The sequence below is a fragment of the Clarias gariepinus genome, chromosome 1 (genome assembly GCF_024256425.1).
Source record: "Clarias gariepinus isolate MV-2021 ecotype Netherlands chromosome 1, CGAR_prim_01v2, whole genome shotgun sequence".
In the NCBI taxonomy this organism is placed as follows: Eukaryota; Metazoa; Chordata; class Actinopteri; order Siluriformes; family Clariidae; genus Clarias; species Clarias gariepinus.
In genome coordinates this window covers 134145-152751 of record NC_071100.1, presented here as the reverse complement: position 1 = coordinate 152751, position 18607 = coordinate 134145, and the positions used below count along the sequence as shown (strand labels likewise).

At 42.0% G+C, this 18607-nt stretch overlaps 3 protein-coding genes and 1 pseudogene across 3 annotated transcripts; all 4 read left to right on the top strand.

Moving 5' to 3' along the window:
- The first annotated feature begins 4252 nt into the window (after positions 1–4252).
- Positions 4253–4876, top strand: LOC128523959 (histone H1-like). The gene has a single exon (XM_053496202.1). The coding sequence runs from the start codon at positions 4253–4255 to the stop codon at positions 4874–4876; it is 624 nt and encodes a 207-aa protein (XP_053352177.1).
- A 699-nt stretch (positions 4877–5575) lies between these two features.
- The window catches only part of LOC128523917 (histone H2AX-like), a 37735-nt pseudogene continuing 24703 nt past the window's right edge, over positions 5576–18607 (top strand).
- On the top strand, positions 6802–7218 carry LOC128524043 (histone H3). The gene has a single exon (XM_053496327.1). The coding sequence runs from the start codon at positions 6808–6810 to the stop codon at positions 7216–7218; it is 411 nt and encodes a 136-aa protein (XP_053352302.1). The 5' UTR covers positions 6802–6807.
- On the top strand, positions 17819–18187 carry LOC128524084 (histone H4). Its single transcript, XM_053496405.1, has one exon. It carries the CDS (start codon positions 17822–17824, stop codon positions 18131–18133), a length of 312 nt encoding a protein of 103 aa, XP_053352380.1. The 5' UTR covers positions 17819–17821; the 3' UTR covers positions 18134–18187.

Genomic DNA, 18607 nt, shown 5'->3' with positions numbered 1-18607 from the left:
CAGGATCTGTCTCTGCTTTATATCTCTGACGGTGAAGAGACACTCTGCCAGTTCCTCCTCTCTCTCTTTAGGGCCTGATAGCAGTGTAGTCTGGACTGGGTTTGGGTCTGACTGTCCCAGTGCTCCAGATACTCTCTCCTCATCTGATCAGTGATGTGTGTGTGTGGGACTCTGATGAGACTGTGGTGAGCAGTGCTGCTCTGAGACTGCAGTGTGTTAGGGGTTAGTGTGTTAATTCAATTCAATTAGTGAGTCTCAGGACCAGCTGACAGAGCGCAATGGCGCTATTAGATATTTTACACCAGAATCTAATTACGATGTTTATTCTGTAGAATATTTTCTTAATTGCACATAGAGCTCTAGGTGATTTTATTTATTTATTTTTTTACAGTGCATTCACTCCCAGTTCTAAGCCTTTTTTTTCCTTCTTTTTTTTTGTCCAGTGAGTCCTCAGGTTGTTTAGCTTTAAGTTGGTATTTTCCTTCTCTTTATTCTCTACTTAAAACTAACAAAAATGTAAGTTTGTTCAGGATATTTTTGCTGCTCATTTCTCTCTCTCTCTCTCTCTCTCTCTCTCTCTCTCTCTCTCTCTCATACACACACACACACACACACACACACACTATCACAAACACTTGTACTGTCAGTTTAAATGTCTTTTTCTCTCCTTATGGAACACAGTCTGAATCTCGAGTCAGCAGTTTGTATCTGCTCTCTTTCCCACTGAAACAACATGAAGCACACCATCCTTGAGAAGCTCCATATAATCTCCTTGCTTTTCAATGCACCTTTTCCATCTGTTAACATTTCTGTCAACATTTTGTATTCAATCTTTACAAAACTGTTTTAAAAGGTGAAAGGTAATTGTTTAAAAAAATGTATTACTAACAACATGAGTGAAAAGTCGAATGGTATTTACACTATATAAACCTATTTTTCTGTTTGTACACTCTAAAAAACGCTGGGTTGTTTTTTTTACCCAAGCGCTGGGTTGCCTCTGTTGGGTCATTTTTCTGGGTTATTTACAGAGAGTTGGGTAGTTTTTGTGTAACCCAGCTGCTGGGTTGAAGTTTGATTGGCTCCTCCCCCAAAGTTCACCGGTGGTTTCAGCGGCTGTCAGTCAGAGCTTCGTGTCTCTCTTGAGCTCCCACACCGCTGATGACGGTTCATTTAAGGGAAAATGACGTTAAATACAAGGTCTGTATTCACATGTTCACTCACCTAAGTCACATATGACTGAAATATTATTACTATATGTGAGATTTATTACTGTTACCGTGTTAAGGTTACACTCAAACTTTCAGGCTGGTCTGAGGTAAGATAATTTAGCTGACAATAGCTGCTATAGTTAGCCACAGAACCCCACCTGTGTGTAAAAGAAACGGATATTAACGGATTATTATTATAACGGATGACTGAGCTTTTTATCTTTCTCTGTAGAATGTTTGCAGGGTGACGAAACTGTAACTGTAGTATTAGCATGACGCTAGCATTTAGTTAACATTAGAACTTTATTAATCTCACTGTTTAAGGAAAATAAAATGCTGGAGTGTTACAAAACACTGACCCTCTCACAAATATACACACCTGCTAACCCTCACGTTTTTCACTAGCTAGTAATTTACTCCGCGGTCAAAAGTCGCCGCGTTTCTCCCGAGTTATAACAATATTTTACACCTTTCACCCTTTGGCAAGTAGTGTGTAAATATGACTGCTGCATGTAAGCTAACCAGGTAGCCCTCTTTAACCAAAGTTGCTTGTGACTCAGACTAAATTAACTATCAGTCAGCTGTACAGATAACTACTAGATGGAAGTATTAATATTTGGGTGATTGTAATGTGCCAGTATGACCCCAGCTATGACAATGCATCTCCTCGGTAATTAGCTTAAAATCAACACATACCACAAGATCAACTAGTCTGATAAAGCTCATATATATATATATATATATATATATATATATATATATATATATGAGCTTTATCCCAAAAGCCATGCTTATTTTGCTTATTTTATTTTTGGTAGTAGCTGTCTCCATGTTTTTGTTTTAAGTTACCTATACCCTAGCTTTGTCATTTTTTAATTTAGTATAAATCCTATTACACATTAAATTGATAGTCTTATTCAGTTTAATCTTTGTTATTCAACAAATTTTTAACTTTCTTTCATTTCTTTCTAAGGTTGGCACCAACATGGTGGAATACCTCCAGCAGGCTGAAGGGTCAAGGCCGTACCCCTACTGTACATCCTGACGTTGGGAGATGATGACCAGCGCTGCTCTCAGGCATTCGTCATTCTGGTGGGACAGGCTCTGGAGCAATGCACACTACTTGGGGCGGTTGATGTGTGCTTCAAGGCATTTTATATTTTTGACATTAACTATTTAAAGTAGTGTGCACCTGTATAGGACTTTTTGTAATGTTGCTATGAAATAGCAAGGCCTACTTGAAAAGTCATAGACAGTGTTTGTATGTTAAAACAGAACCAGGGCTGGATAGTTTTGTTCTGCAGAAAAGATATCTAATGTCACAAAGAGATCCTGCTCTGTAGAAGCTGCCTCAGCCTATTTGTGTTATTACTCCATTCTGCCCTTGTGAGTAATAGTATAGTAATGATGTTGCTGTTGATTATCTGTTCTTGTGCTTTTGAAAAATAAACGTTTTTTCTATGAACATTTAATAGGATGTTGTTTATTGCATATATGTATGGTTTGCAAGACTTTTAAGGTTTTTTCACTGTAAAACATGAAAATAATAATAACCTATTTGTAAGGTAGAATTAACTCAACATTCCAGTTAAAATGAACCAACATCTGGGTAGAACATTTAACCAATTTATGTGGTAGAATTAACCCAGCATTATAGTTAAATATGACCCAGCATTTGGGTTGAATATTTAACTCATTTTGCTGGGTTAAAAAAAATAACCCATTTTGCTGGGTTAAATTAACCCAGCATTTAGTTAGTCCAATAGTTACCCAGCAGCTGGGTTAAAAACAACCCAGATTGGGTTGTTTATAACCCAGCATTTTTTAGGGTGTATTGAATTCACGCAGCAGAATAATCTGCCTTTTACATTTGCCATGAGTTTGTGTAGTGTTATCCTCTTTTTGAGAAGAGATAATGAATTTAACATGCTATTTTGCTTTGGGGAAATTTGACACTGTTATACTTGGGTTAGGCACTGTGGGGACGAGGGTTCGATTCCCACCTCAGATCTGAATACACGCTGTCTGCATGTTCTTCCTATGCTTAGTTACTTTCCTCCAGGTACATAAAGGCGGTGGAGTGAGTGAGTATAGAAGATGAATAAAGTGAATAAAATAGGGCACTATCCTGATTATTAAATGTCATATAGAATGTTTTCTGTGCTAATATTTTTTCTGAATTTGAAAACTAGTTTAAGTTATAATAATAATAATAATAATAATAATTTAATCTTTAACCACATTGCATATCATTTGTTTTGATCTTCACATCATGCATTTCATGGGAATGACCGACTGTATGTAATTTTTCTGGCCGACACTATTCATAATTCACCCTCAACAGGTTGTTCCAATGAAACAGTTGTGATTAGACATTAAAAAAAAAATCAATATTCATTTTGGTAACTAATCAAACTTAGTGGTTAGTATTTTCTTCTTGCACTTACAGGGTCTAACAAATAAACAAAACCTCCCCCCACACCTGACACACACACTCTGGCTCTCTCAACCTGTGTCCCTAAGCTGTGCTTTACACAGGCCAAAACAAGCTCCGTTTCATATCCTACACACAGCGCTCGGCCAGTGCTCACACATCGAGCTCACTGACAGGACTCGCCTTCAGTTCGGACCAGAGTTCTTACAGCGGTGCGACCTGTTTTGGTCCGGTTTTTACACACGACACGCACGAAATGCGCAGTGCGCCGGCTCGAGCTGCAGGCGCGCGGCGCACGTTAATGGCTACTGCGCGAGAGTGCGGCTGTCTAACTGACCGTGTCGGGCCTCGGAAGAAAGAGGAAACGCCTTTCTCACTAAACGTGTGCTTGAACGCTTGAGGTCTGCTGTCAGGACTCGGATATTCACAGAGAAATGTCCGGAAAAAACACACTCGCTATCGTGTGACGGAAGCGCAGTCATTCAGCGGCTGCCTGGTTGAGTCTACACCGCTCTCATGTGTGCTTTAAGATCAGAGGGGAGGGAGGTTCCAGTGTTACTGCGCGCTCAGCGTTACACTCGTTTATTCTACTTAGATCCCTGAGAGAGAGATGGCAGAAGTGGCTCCCGCGCCCGCCGCCGCGCCGGCCAAAGCGCCCAAGAAGAAAGCAGCTTCGCGGCCAAAGAAAGCCGGGCCTAGCGTCGGCGAGCTGATCGTCAAAGCGGTTTCCGCGTCCAAGGAGAGGAATGGCATGTCTCTCGCTGCCCTGAAGAAAGCTCTGACTGCCGGTGGATACGATGTGGAGAAGAACAAGTCCCGCGTCAAGCTCGCCGTCAACAATCTGGTGAAAAAAGCGGTTTTGGTTCAGACAAAAGGCACCGGCGCGTCTGGCTCTTTCAAGCTGAACAAGAAGCAGACCGAAGCCAAGAAAACTGCACCCAAAGCGAAGAAACCGGCCGCCAAAAAGCCCGCAGCGGCGAAGAAGCCCAAGAAGGAAGCGGCCAAGAAACCCGCCGCTAAGAAGTCTCCTAAGAAAGCGAAGAAACCCGCCGCCGCCGCCAAGAAAGTCACCAAGAGCCCCAAGAAGGCCAAAAAGCCGGCGACTCCTAAAAAGGTAGCGAAGAGCCCCAAGAAGGCGAAGGCAGTCAAGCCCAAGACTGCCAAGCCCAAAGCATCCAAGGCTGCCAAGCCTAAAGCACCCAAGGCGAAAAAGGCCGCTCCTAAAAAGAAGTAAACATGTTAAGTTTATTTCTTTCATATTTCTCCCCTAAACGGCTCTTTTAAGAGCCACCCACGTTGTCATTTAATGAGCAATAATCCACTTTTTTGTCAAACTACATGAATAGAATACCCATGTAATTAATACTATAAGATTCTAAGGAATCCTGTTATTTTAAGATTTTTCTGAAGTATACACTTCAGTCTAGTCATGTAAGAGTATATTGAAATGCATGCAGGTAAACCGGAAGTATAGAAGGTTTTTAATAATGCGTGTGAAAAAGCAAAGGACTATAAACAAAACATTAGGAGATTCGGTTGTGTGGGACACACTCTCCTTGTAGATGTGGACTCTGTAAAATATAACAATTGTTCATTTTCGTTTGCAAGTTTGACATTTGTTTTTCTAAACCTTTGTTCTCTGAATGAAATGATCATTGTGGATATTGTTGTGTATTGTGACTGTCATTGTAATCACCTATGTCTTTTCTCAATGAAAAAAAATAGTTTTTAAAACAGTATCAAAACTATTTCTGTTATCTTGTGATGAGACAGGGGCGGGGCTGGAGAGAATTCGACGGCGTGTTAGTGATTGGTTGGTTTGTTACAACGATTGTAGCCAATGAGGATGCAGCAGTTTAGGCTATATTAGAGAGCGCTAGAGAATGATTACTTACATTTTCGGTTCTTTTTGAACACGTTAACGTAGTGAATCATGTCTGGAAGAGGTAAGACCGGTGGAAAGGCTCGTGCCAAGGCCAAGACTCGCTCATCTAGAGCTGGACTGCAGTTCCCCGTGGGCCGAGTCCACAGGCTTCTCCGTAAAGGGAACTACGCTGAGCGCGTTGGTGCCGGCGCTCCGGTCTACTTGGCCGCTGTGTTGGAGTATCTGACTGCTGAGATCCTGGAGTTGGCTGGTAACGCCGCCCGCGACAACAAGAAGACCCGTATCATTCCCCGGCACCTGCAGCTCGCCGTGCGTAACGATGAGGAGCTGAACAAACTGCTCGGAGGAGTGACCATCGCTCAGGGTGGTGTGCTGCCCAACATCCAGGCTGTGCTTCTGCCCAAGAAGACCGAGAAGCCGGCCAAGGCCAAGTAATTTCATCCACTGCTGCGTTTCAGTATCCAAAGGCTCTTTTAAGAGCCACCCATTTTTCCTTTAAAAGTGCCGTTTCCTGATCAGTTCAGAAACACTGTTGTAATACGTGAATGAATGGGAATTATAAATATTTTGTAATAAGAGGTGAATTGAATCGTTTTAGTTAAATATGTGAATGTTTAATCTTTCAAGTATATTTTAGTTGAGCGGGAATAGAGTGGAACCAATGTTCTCTAGTCAGGGGAGAGTCAGGGTTTAATTATGTGCGACACTATATACTTGTCCATGTGAGAGTTGTGTTCGGCAGACAGTAATATTTTGAGCTACAGTGTTGTGCTGAAATGTTTTTCTGGAGACTTTTATGGAATGAGTACATGTAAAGATTTAGTTCTTTATCACTCTTCGAGTTCTTCCGACTAATGAGGTATGTGATGTTTTACTTTGTTACTATGTTTAAAGTTACCGCACGCTAGCGGACCTTACACAAGGGGAATGGGATGGTCAGCAAAGACAAAAAGCTTCATGGGGCTTTTAGAATGAGAATAAAATGTTATCATTTTGAGATGTAAATGTACAAAACGATGTATAAACTTGTAAATAACATTCGTACATTTTGTTTTACATAAAGATAAGGGAGTTTCAAACCAAGTCGGTGGGAGAAGAGGAGCCAATAAAAGTGAAGCCTCGTTACGTTACGGAGTGACGTAACGCGTTGGAACCAATTACACGCGGCGCTTTCAAGCCGCCCAATCAGCGCAGCCGATCGTTAGGCTGTAAATAGGCCGCGCTCTCTCGTGTCACTCATTCTGTTTTCTCTCTAAAGAAGCACAGACATCTCTTAAGTCATGGCAAGAACCAAGCAGACCGCGCGCAAATCCACCGGCGGTAAGGCGCCTAGGAAGCAGCTCGCCACTAAAGCTGCTCGTAAGAGCGCGCCGGCTACCGGCGGCGTGAAGAAGCCTCACCGTTACAGGCCCGGCACTGTGGCTCTGAGGGAGATTCGCCGTTACCAGAAGTCTACCGAGCTGCTCATCCGTAAGCTGCCGTTCCAGCGTCTGGTGAGAGAAATCGCTCAGGACTTTAAGACCGACCTGCGCTTTCAGAGCTCGGCTGTCATGGCCCTGCAGGAGGCGAGCGAGGCTTATCTGGTTGGTCTGTTCGAAGACACCAACCTGTGCGCTATTCACGCCAAGAGAGTGACCATCATGCCCAAGGACATTCAGCTGGCTCGCCGTATTCGCGGAGAGCGCGCTTAAACATTATACTCCGTCTAATCTACACAAAGGCTCTTTTAAGAGCCACTTCATTGTTTCACCAAAGTCAGCACGTTTCCATATTTTTAATAGGGTTGGGTTTTTACACGTTTTCAACGTTTTTACACAAACTGACTGCAGTGAAAAAGCTTTCACAATAGATTATGTATCTATGACATTTGACATTTAAAAAGTTTTATAAAATGTTAAGTTTTGGAAGTCAAGTTTATAATAAGCGATTAGTCACTTAAAGCTTGTGTAAAGATTCAATTGGTGGTCTGGTATTATGTTGTGTGTGTGTGTTAGCAAATGATTTCTCATACTCCCAGAACCAGTCTTTAATACTTAGAGTCCTGGAATATCAGGGAAGATGCTGGATGGAAATTGTAAATGCTTTTATTTTTTTTTATTTTAAGGTTTATTTCTCTTCTGGGTTTTAATAATGTGTAGAAGAGTTCTTAACCCAGAAACGCTACAATATACTATTACTCAGGTAGAAGTAAAAAGTAGTCAAAATATTACACAATTACTGTATAAGTGAAAACAGTATTTTGTGAAAAAAAACTACTCGTACTGAGTAATGTCCGATTTATTTTCTTTTAGAAATTATTATTATAATTATTATTACAGTATATGCCAATGTTGCAACATTCAATGAAACAGCTAAATTTACAGCGACATGGTTCTTCCTGTTAGAAGTCATGTTTTTATATACTGAAGTGTGTGTCTGTTTTGTCAGATAGAGAAGACACTTCAGTATGAAGCTATACTTTTGCAAGCGAAACATTCTTTGTATATGAAGCCAGGGATGCCGGCTGAAAATTTTCATTTTGTGTATGTAGAAAATGTTTCAGATCTTTGAGTTCATCTCATAAAAAATAGGAGCAAAAACAAAAGTGTTGCGTTTATATTTTTGTTCAGTATATATTTATATGGGGTTGACAAAAAAACTAGTCAAAGTTAAAACAAATTTAGAAAGACTCAGAAAGTCTGTTTTAGTAATTTAATTAACATAAAGACCACACACTTTAGTTTAGGACTGGAACTTCCTACAAGTCTACCTAGAGTCTTCAAAAACTACCTGGACTCCATATTAACATCAACTGTTATGCTAAACTGCCTGCCACCCTACACACTGTATAAATGAAGATCATTTACTGCTCTCTGTTTTACCCAAATGAGGATGGGTTCCCTGTTAAGTCTGGTTCCTCTCAAGGTTTCTTCCTTTTACCATCTCAGGGAGTTTTTCCTTGCCACTGTCGCCCTCGGCTTGCTCACCAGGGACAAACTGACCATTTTGATCCATACAAATTCACATTTCATACAAACCTAAATAATTCTTTTGACTATGTAAAGCTGCTTTGCGGCAATGAACATTGCTAAAAGCGCTATACAAATAAAATTGAATTGAATTGAATTGAAATTGAACTTGGATCACACTGAATGCGCAGCTGGCACCTCTGATCTAAAGCTAGGACTGTTAAATATTAGATCTCTCGCATCTAAAGCAGTTATAGTTAATGAAACTATTACAGACCAGGAGTTTGATATATTATGTTTAACAGAAACCTGGATTTAACAGGACGAGTATGTAGCTCTAAATGAAGCTAGTCCTCCTGGGTACAGCTACATACACCAGCCTCGGTTAACTGGTAGAGGAGGAGGCGTCGCAGTTATTCACAATGATAATCTGACTATTGTAAAAAATAGTCATATATATTCATATTCATTTTGAAAACCCAGAAGACCCTCTGAGAACAGCATTTATGTCCATACTGGACTCGGTAGGAGTAATTCAGTGTGTAGTAGGACCCACTCATAAAGCAGGTCACACTTTAGATTTAATTAAATTATTCGGATTAAGTATAAGAAATTTATTCACAATTCCACTATCTGAAGTTATCTCAGATCACTATCTTGTCTCAATTCAAGTGTGTCACAGTAATAATGTACGCACAGCGCCGTGCTACCGTATGAAACGTACATTTACATCAAATACCAAACAGAGTTTTATCAGTAATCTCCCAGAGTTCCCAACTTCGATTAGATCACCGTCTGACCCCACAGAACTCGATCAGGCGACTGAATATTTAGAGTCGACATTTCGCTATACCTTAGATAATGTAGCTCCAGTTAAAAGAAAAATTATTAGAGATAAGAAACTTGCTCTCTGGTATAACGATCACACGTGCACTTTAAAACAGACTGCTCGGAAATTAGAACGTAAATGGCGTCAAACTAAATTACTAGTATTTCAAATGGCATGGAAGGAGAGCATCCTGAACTATAGAAAAGCTCTTAGTGTAGCTAGATCAACATATCTCTCCACTCTTATAGAAAATAACAAAAATAATCCTAGATTTTTATTTAATGCTGTAGCCAAATTAACCAGAAATAAGACCACTGCAGAAATCTCCACAACAACATCATGCAATAGTGAGGACTTCATGAACTTTTTTAATAATAAAATTGTAAATATTAGGCATAAAATTGGGCCAGGGGTAGCTCAGTGGTAAAGGCATTGGACTACGGTTCGGAAGATCCCAGGTTCAAACCCCACAACCACCAAGTTGCCACTGTTGGGCTCTTGAGCAAGGCCCTTAACCCTCAACTGCTCAGATGTGTAATGAGATAAAAATGTAAGTCGCTCTGGATAAGAGCGTCTGCCAAATGCCTAAATGTAAATGTTAAATTGAGGTTTTGAAACCGAACAATGTAATTGATGCAGATGTTAATCTAGCCATGTCAGATCAGAACCTAGAATACTTTACTCCCCTTGAAGAGAATGAACTAATTTCACTCATCTCTTCTGCAAATTCATCAACCTGTATATTAGATCCTGTACCGACATTTTCTTAAACAGATAGTACCAGCAAAAACTGAACCCCTGTTGAGAATAATTAATTCTTCACTCAGCATTGGTTATGTTCCAAAATCTTTTAAATTAGCAGTTATCAAACCAATAATGAAAAAACCTGACCTCGACCCCTGTCAGCTGTCCAGTTACAGGCCAATATCAAACCTCCCCTTTATCTCTACGATTCTGGAAAAGATAGTAGCGGAGCAGCTATGCTCATATATACATAGAAATGGCATACATGAACTGTATCAGTCAGGATTTAGGCCTCATCACAGCACAGAGACAGCACTCGTTAAAGTAGTAAATGACATCCTATTGGCCTCTAAACAGGGTTGTGTAACTATGCTTGTATTACTCGACCTCAGCGCAGCTTTTGACACCATTGATTACGCTATACTTCTTCACAGATTAGAAAATGTAGTAGGAATTAAGGGTACAGCCCTCTCCTGCCTCAGATCCTATCTGACCCATCGTTATCAGTATGTAGACTTAAATGGTGATTATTCTGCATGTTCTCTAGTGGAGTTTGGCGTTCCGCAGGGTTCAGTTTTAGGTCCACTGCTTTTTTCCCTTTACATGCTTCCTCTGGGCAACATAATCCGTAAGCATGGTATTAGTTTTCATTGTTATGCTGACGATACACAGTTATATGTCTCAGCAAAACCTGATGAGAAAAAAACAGCTTACTAAAATTGTGTGCAGGACATAAGAAATTGGATGCTAATTAACTTCCTTCTGCTTAATCCGGATGAGACAGAAGTTCTAGTCATAGGACCGCATATAGCTAGGAATAAAATTTTAGACCACACCGTAACTTTAGATGGCCTTTCTGTTCCATCAAATGCAACAGTGAAAGACCTTGGCGTGATTATTGATTCCAGCCTTTCATTTGAAGCTCATGTAGATAATATTACCAAGATAGCATTCTTTCACCTCAGAAATATTGCCAGGATAAGAAATTTATTGTCGCTAAACGATGCAGAAAAACTAGTTCATGCTTTTATCACCTCTAGGTTGGACTATTGTAATGCCTTACTGTCTGGTTGTTCAGCTAGATGCATAAATAAGCTTCAGCTAGTCCAGAATGCAGCAGCAAGAGTCCTCACTAGAACCAGAAGATATGAGCACATCACCCCTATCTTATCTTCACTGCATTGGCTCCCTGTGAAATTTCGCATTGATTTTAAAATATTACTCTTGACATATAAAGCATTAAACGGTCTCGCGCCGCAGTACCTGAGCGAACTGCTAGTGTCTTACGATCCGCCACGCCTACTTCGATCAAAGGATGCAGGCTGCTTGTCAGTACCGTGTATTATGAAAAACACAGCTGGGGGCAGAGCTTTTTCTTACAAAGCCCCAAAATTATGGAATAGTCTTTCAAATAGTGTTCGGGACTCAGACACAGTCTCAGTGTTTAAGTCCAGGCTAAAAAACTATTTATTTAGCCAAGCATTTTTATAAATAGATTTGCCATAGGTAAAGGAGCAGATCTGGGGGACTCATGGACGTAGAGTATTATGGTAAACTGGTATGTTTGGATGCTGTCTTCCTCACTCTCATTGATCACTCAGGTTTGCTGACGGTGAGGTGATTGTTTGCTTTACATCTCAGGAAGCCCTCATGTCTGTGTTTCCTTCTGGCTCTCCCTTTTAGTTATGCTGTCATAGTTAGTCCTGCCGGAGTCTCTGCTTGCACTCTACAGTTAATATACATTCACATTATACATTGTGTGACTGTGACCATACCTAACTGCCATCTCTCCTCTTCTTCTCTCCCCCCCTCTTTCTCTTTCCTCTCTCCTTCTGTCTCCCCCTTTCACTCTTTCTCTCTCTCTGTCGAGCTACACAAGTCGTTCCCGAGCTGCCAGTGATCCAGACTCCCTCTGCCCTCCGGACCTGTCCGACCCATCCTGGTGCCCCGCTTCTGGCTGAAGATCTCGTCACATGGATGCCCCGTGTGTCTCTCTGGGATGCTTCTGGTGTCTGGGGATTATTCTCTCTACCTAGAAAATGGTTCTGGCCTTGACTGGTGTTGGCAACTGTTTCTCTGGGGACTTGACAGTTCGATAGTTCAGGACTGGAACTTCTTACAAGTCTACCTGGGTCTTCAATAACTACCTGGACTCCATATTAACATCAATTAACATCAGCTATTATGACTGAACTGCCTCCCACCCTACACACTGTATAAATGCAGATCATTTACTGCTTTCTGTTTCACCCAAATGAGGATGGGTTCCCTGTTGAGTCTGGTTCCTCTTAAGGTTTCTTCCTATTACCATCTCAGGGAGTTTTTCCTTGCCACTGTCGCCCTCGGCTTGCTCACCAGGGACAAACTGACCATTTTGATTGATACAAATTCACATTTCATACAAATTTAAATAGTTCTTTTGATTGTGTAAAGCTGCTTTACGGCAATGAAAATGCTCAAAGCGCTATACAAATAAAATTGAATTGAATTGAATTGAATTAAAACAGTGATCTGCATAAAACAGGAGAATACACGTTCTATTTTGCTTAAAGATCAATGAAATACCTAGAGACCACCAGATGCTTATCAGTATCTTACTGATTCTTTTACAACATCATAACCTTTTTTAAAAACTAGCAAAGACGTGACTTTTGAAGACTATTTTTCCCAATGTGTCAGTCACAAAAAATATATATATATAGCAGTGTGTTCAAAATAATAGCAGTGTGAAGTTCAATTAGAGAGGTGAAAAACAGGTGTAGAACAAGTTCCCCTTATTTAAGGATAAATGCAGAAAAGGTTGTCCTGTGCATTTCTCTCTGAAAATCAGAGTAAAATGGGTCATTTCAGACATTGTTCAGAGGAACAGAGTACTTTGATTTAAAAGTTGATTAGAGATGGAAAAAACATACAAAGAAGTGCAGAAAATGATAGACTGCTCTGCTAAAATGATATTAAATGCTTTAAGATGGAGATCAAAACCAGAAAGGTTAGAAGAAAACGGAAAACGAATGGTTATGACTATAACCTCTGTTCCCTGAAGGAGAGGAACGAGGTACAACACATATTGTATGGGATATCACGCCCTCTCATGTCCTGGCTGAAGCCACTTTTATTCACGCCGTAAAGGCAGGCAAACCTGTGGTGACGTAGCTGTAGCCCTGCCTACACCTATAATCCATCGTCGCCATGGTTGACCCTCAGTTTGACAGCTGCTCTTCGCTGAGCGTAACTGTGAGGGGGGGCAGCAATGTGTTGTACCTCATTCCTCTCCTTCAGGGAACAGAGGTTATAGTCATAACCATTCGTTCCCTTTCAGTCAATTCACTCAGTACAACACATATTGTATGGGACATACATTCACGCCCCGCCGAGCATCCACCAAAGTTAGCCACAAGAACCCTGACAGCTACTTTACTGCATCATGGACCCCGCAGAGAGGACACAATGAGCCACCAAGGGGGCCGTTATATCAAGTCGGTAGAACCGGACAAAAGTGTGTGGTGAGGACCAACTCACTGCCGCACAAATATCACCCACGGACATTCCTTTGAACAGCGCCGATGGTGTTGCCATAGCTCTTGTTGAATGTGCTTTCACACCCAGAGGTAATGGGACACCCTTACTGCTATAAGCTAATGAAATAGCCTTCACAATCCTTTTCTGGACTGGCAAAGCAGATAAACAGTTGATCACATAAGCGCTTATTTACTGTACGGTCCATGTAGACCTGTAGTGCACGTACGGGGCACAAATTATGCAATTTACCCTGCTCCTCAGAAGCAAAAGGAGGAGGACAAAAGCTATGGTCAAAGACCATAGAGCTATAATCAGTAGAGACCACCTTTGGTACATAGGCCGCGTTTGGCCGCAGAGTAACCTTTAACCCATTAGCAGCAAACTGCGTACAAGATGGATGCGTGAGCCATAAAAGCCTATGTGCTACCACTTCGCTCGCCATTCCTCTCCCGAGGGAAAGAGGCCGCACAACGAGATATGTGCAAAATGTGGTCTGTCACGGTCCTGACCTCGTTAAGCAACGCACAGAACGGGCTCTCCTGAAGCACCAGTGAGCCGAGCTCTGCCAAACACATTGCCTGATATGTTTGAAGCAGCGTAGCGGAGTTGAGCGCACAAGCAGTGTCCGCTTGAGCGCGGTAAATCTTCTCCAGCTGGGCAGAGGAGAATCTACAGTGTTTGGACGGAAGGACAGTAGGGCCAGACACTCCATGATTATGCGAGGGTGCCAAATAAGCAGCCAAAGATGGCTCCATTGGCGGTGGGCTAACTAGTCCTGCCTTCTCAGCTCCATCCAATTTCAAATACTGTCCGTAACCGGGCACTGATACACGGGTCGACAGCGGCTTGCTCCATGATGACTTTAACTCGCAGACAAAGTCGGGAAACATAGGCAATTCTTAACGGTTGTCGGTTCAGGAGGAAGAAAAAAATCCCGTGAACCTTAACGGTTTTTGAGCCGGCTGCGGGGAGGGCCTCTCCACCTCCAGCTTCTCGGCCGCAGTAGCAGCGGAGCTCTGAGCGGGTGGCAAAATTTCATGCTCTTCCTCCGACAAGCCATGCATTTCTAGGCCGATGTCGAGCATGTCATCCTCGAAAGCACGCTGCTCAGTGCCTGGCTGCTGGCCAGCGCTGTAGGAGAGCTCACAGTCCTCCGACCCCTCGAGATACTCCATCTGGTCCTCCCAGCTATGTGTGGGGACTTTTGACGAAAATTCCTCATGAGCAGACACAGGCGAAGCCGGAACTGCTAATTCGGAAAGGAGGGGGTCCTGCTGAGCGACTGTATTTCTCTCCAGGATTCTCTCCACTAACATGACCCGTCTTTCCAGCATTAAATGCCGGAGCTGGCGACAAAGCGCACATGACTCCGGCTCAGCTAGCGCTCTCCTAGCATGGAGAATTCCCAGACAGACGGGACACGCTTCGTGCTGGTCCTTCTCGTGCAAGGAAAAGCCGCACTCCTGAGGACAGGGGCGAACAGCGGACCTCTTCTTTGCCACATTAGCTTCCATGCTCATGCCAGCTAGCACTGTTAGCACGGCTAAACAGAAGCCTTTACGGCGTAAATAAAGGTGGCTTCAGCCAGGACATGAGAGGGCGTGATATCCCATACAATTCGTGTTGTACCGAGTGAATTGACTGAAAGGGAACTACCATTCGAATGGATCGAAGAATAACAAAATTGGCAAAGACTCAGCCAGTGATCAGTTCCAGCAGGTCAAAGAACACCTAAAGTTACCTGTTAGTACTGTTACTATTAGAAGACGGCTATGTGAAGCCAAGTTATTAGCAAGAAGTTCCATTTTTGGAAAAAAAGACACGTGCTAAAGAGGTTACAATTCGCCGAAGAACACATTGACTGGCCTAAAGAGAAATGGCGCAATGTTTTGCGGACTGATGAAAGCAAGATTTTCCAAATTCAAATTCAAATTTTATTTGTCACATACACAATCATACAGAGTACAATATGCAGTGAAATGATTTTGTGCGACCAAAGAGTCGCGACGGCAGCCACCTAACCGGCGCCATCATAGAAAATAAGGAATAAGATACATTAGGATAATGAGGGTAAAAAATCCCCTCCCAGACTGTCCTTCGAAAAGGGCAGTGTGCGATCAGGGGTACAAAAAATACCTCAGCAACAAGCACAGAAAAACATGTAAACACAAGACATAAACATTGCAACGATGAGGGTACAGGGGATAGGAAATGTCCAATGTAGGCAAACAGCTCCAGTCCCTGCAGCTAGAGAGCGCTGGTCCCGATTCCGCCTACCTACACTGAAGGGAATAAGCACACGAAGGCGTTGGATATGGGGAAGGTAGAGTGTCTATCTGTAGCTGTTATGTGTGTGCGTGAGTGCGTGCGTGTCAGTTGTAAGCATGTAACATCCCATAATAGTCTGCGCCAGGTGTCCTTGAAGGGGGGAGGAGTAGGATTCCAGAGCGTCTCGTTATCTTGGTCTTCGGTGAGTTAGTTATGTCTCCAGCCACGGCCTTGAAATGCAGTAGCTGGAAAGAAAAGGGGCAGCTGAAAAAGAAAAACATATTTTCCAGGTTTCGATCAATATCTGCCAATTTCACAGATATTTAATGTCCATCACTGGTCTCCAGGTCTGTCCAAATCATGTTGCATAGCTGCTAGTCTCACCAAGAAGTTATCCAATTTGCGGTCCAGTACCACAGTCTGATTACTGACAGCTCTCGTCACCATTATTTCCCAGCCAGACAGTCTCTTGGGGTTGAGACTGACTGCTTTTAAAATTTTACGATATCCAAGTATCCCACCTAATCCAATCAGCAGAATCCCTGTTATCAGAGTTCCGAATAGGTAGATATCTTCAACATCCTCCAGAGACAGTGCGGCCAGGCACACAATGCGCCACTTCTCCCAACCGTCCATCGTGTATCCAGCAGCAAACGTCCCAGCAGGACAAGTAGGTTCCCCAGAACCCACACTTCTCGTCGAAAAGATCGTGTCAATTTCATTCAGAGACCACTTGATCAAATCCATATTCCTTTTCATTTTCAAGAGCAAGACGAAGAGAGTCTCTGAATAGTATTCACAAGACAGACAGAGAAGCAAGCGGGGAGAGATAAGGGAGGGAGAGCAGATGCGACCGCCTTCGTCGAGAGCCAAGAGGGAAAGACCTTCCTTTTTGGGTCTAGAGGCCGCAGACAGTTTGTCAGGCCCCCAAACACTGAATTCAAGCCACAGTACACTGTGAAGACAAAGAAGAATGGAGGCACAAGCATCATGACATGGGGAAGCTTTTCATACTATGGTGTTGGGTCTATTCATTACATTTCAGGGTTCATGGATCAATTTGAGTCCATCAGAATACTTAAATAGGTCATGTTGCCTTATGCTGAAGAGGAAATGCCCTGGAAATGGGTGTTTCAACAAGACAACAACCCCAGACACACCATTAAGCGAGCAGCATCTTGACCAACAAGATTAGCTGTACAAGAGCAGCTATATTTGTACTGACATTAGATTACACTAGGTGCACTCTATTTAGTCATTAGCACTCATCAGGCAATGTCTATGGGCAACTGACTGCACTCAGACCAAAGGGGGCTGAATAATTACACACACCCCACTTTGCAGTTATTTATTTGTAAAAAAAAAAAAAAAAATGTTTGGAATCATGTATGATTTTCGTTCCACTTCTCACGTGTCCACCACTTTGTATTGGTCTTTCACGAGGAATTCCAATATATATATATATATATATATATATATATATATATATATATATATATATGCAAGATACTTTTCTTTTCCCACGCACTCTTGCGGTTTTAATCAAACTTCATTTAAGAAAGGTTTTACAGCACATTGCACGACACATATACATGGTTACAAATGCTTCATTTTTACACTGTTAATTACACTGATATGAAACAACGTTTCTACATTAATGCCGTATATGCAAAATTATACAAAGTACTACTGATACTTACGTTACATTAGAATTTATATTAATATCAGGCCTCGCGGATACTTATTTGCAGTTTGGATGTATGATTTATTTGATATAAAATATAATAACGCATTTTACATATCTTTAAGGAAAAAATAGTACTTCTCCTCCAACTATTATTACAAGGGAAAACATCATATTACACGACCGTTGGTATTAGTCCCGCCTCCTCGCCTGGTCTCAAGTAGGTCCTCTGGAGGCGAATAAACACGTCATCGTTGAGCTGTGAGTTACATTCTGTAACTTAACTTTGTAAGAGCAGTACGATGTCAGGAAGAGGTAAAGGCGGGAAAGGACTCGGGAAGGGAGGCGCTAAGCGTCATCGTAAAGTTCTCCGCGATAACATCCAGGGGATCACTAAGCCCGCTATTCGCCGTCTGGCGCGCCGTGGCGGAGTGAAGCGTATTTCCGGTCTGATCTACGAGGAGACTCGCGGTGTGCTCAAGGTGTTTCTGGAGAACGTTATTCGCGACGCCGTCACCTACACCGAGCATGCTAAGAGAAAGACCGTCACCGCCATGGATGTGGTGTACGCGCTGAAACGCCAGGGACGCACCCTGTACGGCTTCGGCGGTTAAACACTCCACCGGCTAACGACACGAACACAACGGCTCTTTTAAGAGCCACCCAAATCTCCAGCAAAAGAGTTTTTATTCCTGTATGTGTTTAAAAGTGAGGTATTAGTAAACACTGTTCAAAAGCTGCATGATATTTATATAAAACGTCTGTATGTAGCGGACGAGCGAATTAGATGTTTATCAGTTAGATATTTACAGTAAATCGGTCAACATTGTTGGTCGGTAGACGATGTGTTGGAGTCTTCAGCTTGTAGGAATAATTAGGAAAACGTTTTTAAAAGCCTTCGAATGCATTTAAAACACCAAAAGACAAATGAACAAAGTATTTAACGTTTACGTGGTACACACTCTACTTATAAATGTGGACTCTTTTAAAAGATACGGTTCATTTACGAATTATATTTACATGTTTTTTCCTGATGGTTGAACGCGTGATCTACTTAATTTCTGGATGAAATTATTATTGTGAAAATA

Bases quoted from the DNA above. Each gene is read 5' to 3' on its own strand.
- LOC128523959 (XM_053496202.1), top strand. From the start codon at position 4,253: ATGGCAGAAGTGGCTCCCGCGCCCGCCGCCGCGCCGGCCAAAGCGCCC.
- LOC128524043 (XM_053496327.1), top strand. From the start codon at position 6,808: ATGGCAAGAACCAAGCAGACCGCGCGCAAATCCACCGGCGGTAAGGCG.
- LOC128524084 (XM_053496405.1), top strand. From the start codon at position 17,822: ATGTCAGGAAGAGGTAAAGGCGGGAAAGGACTCGGGAAGGGAGGCGCT.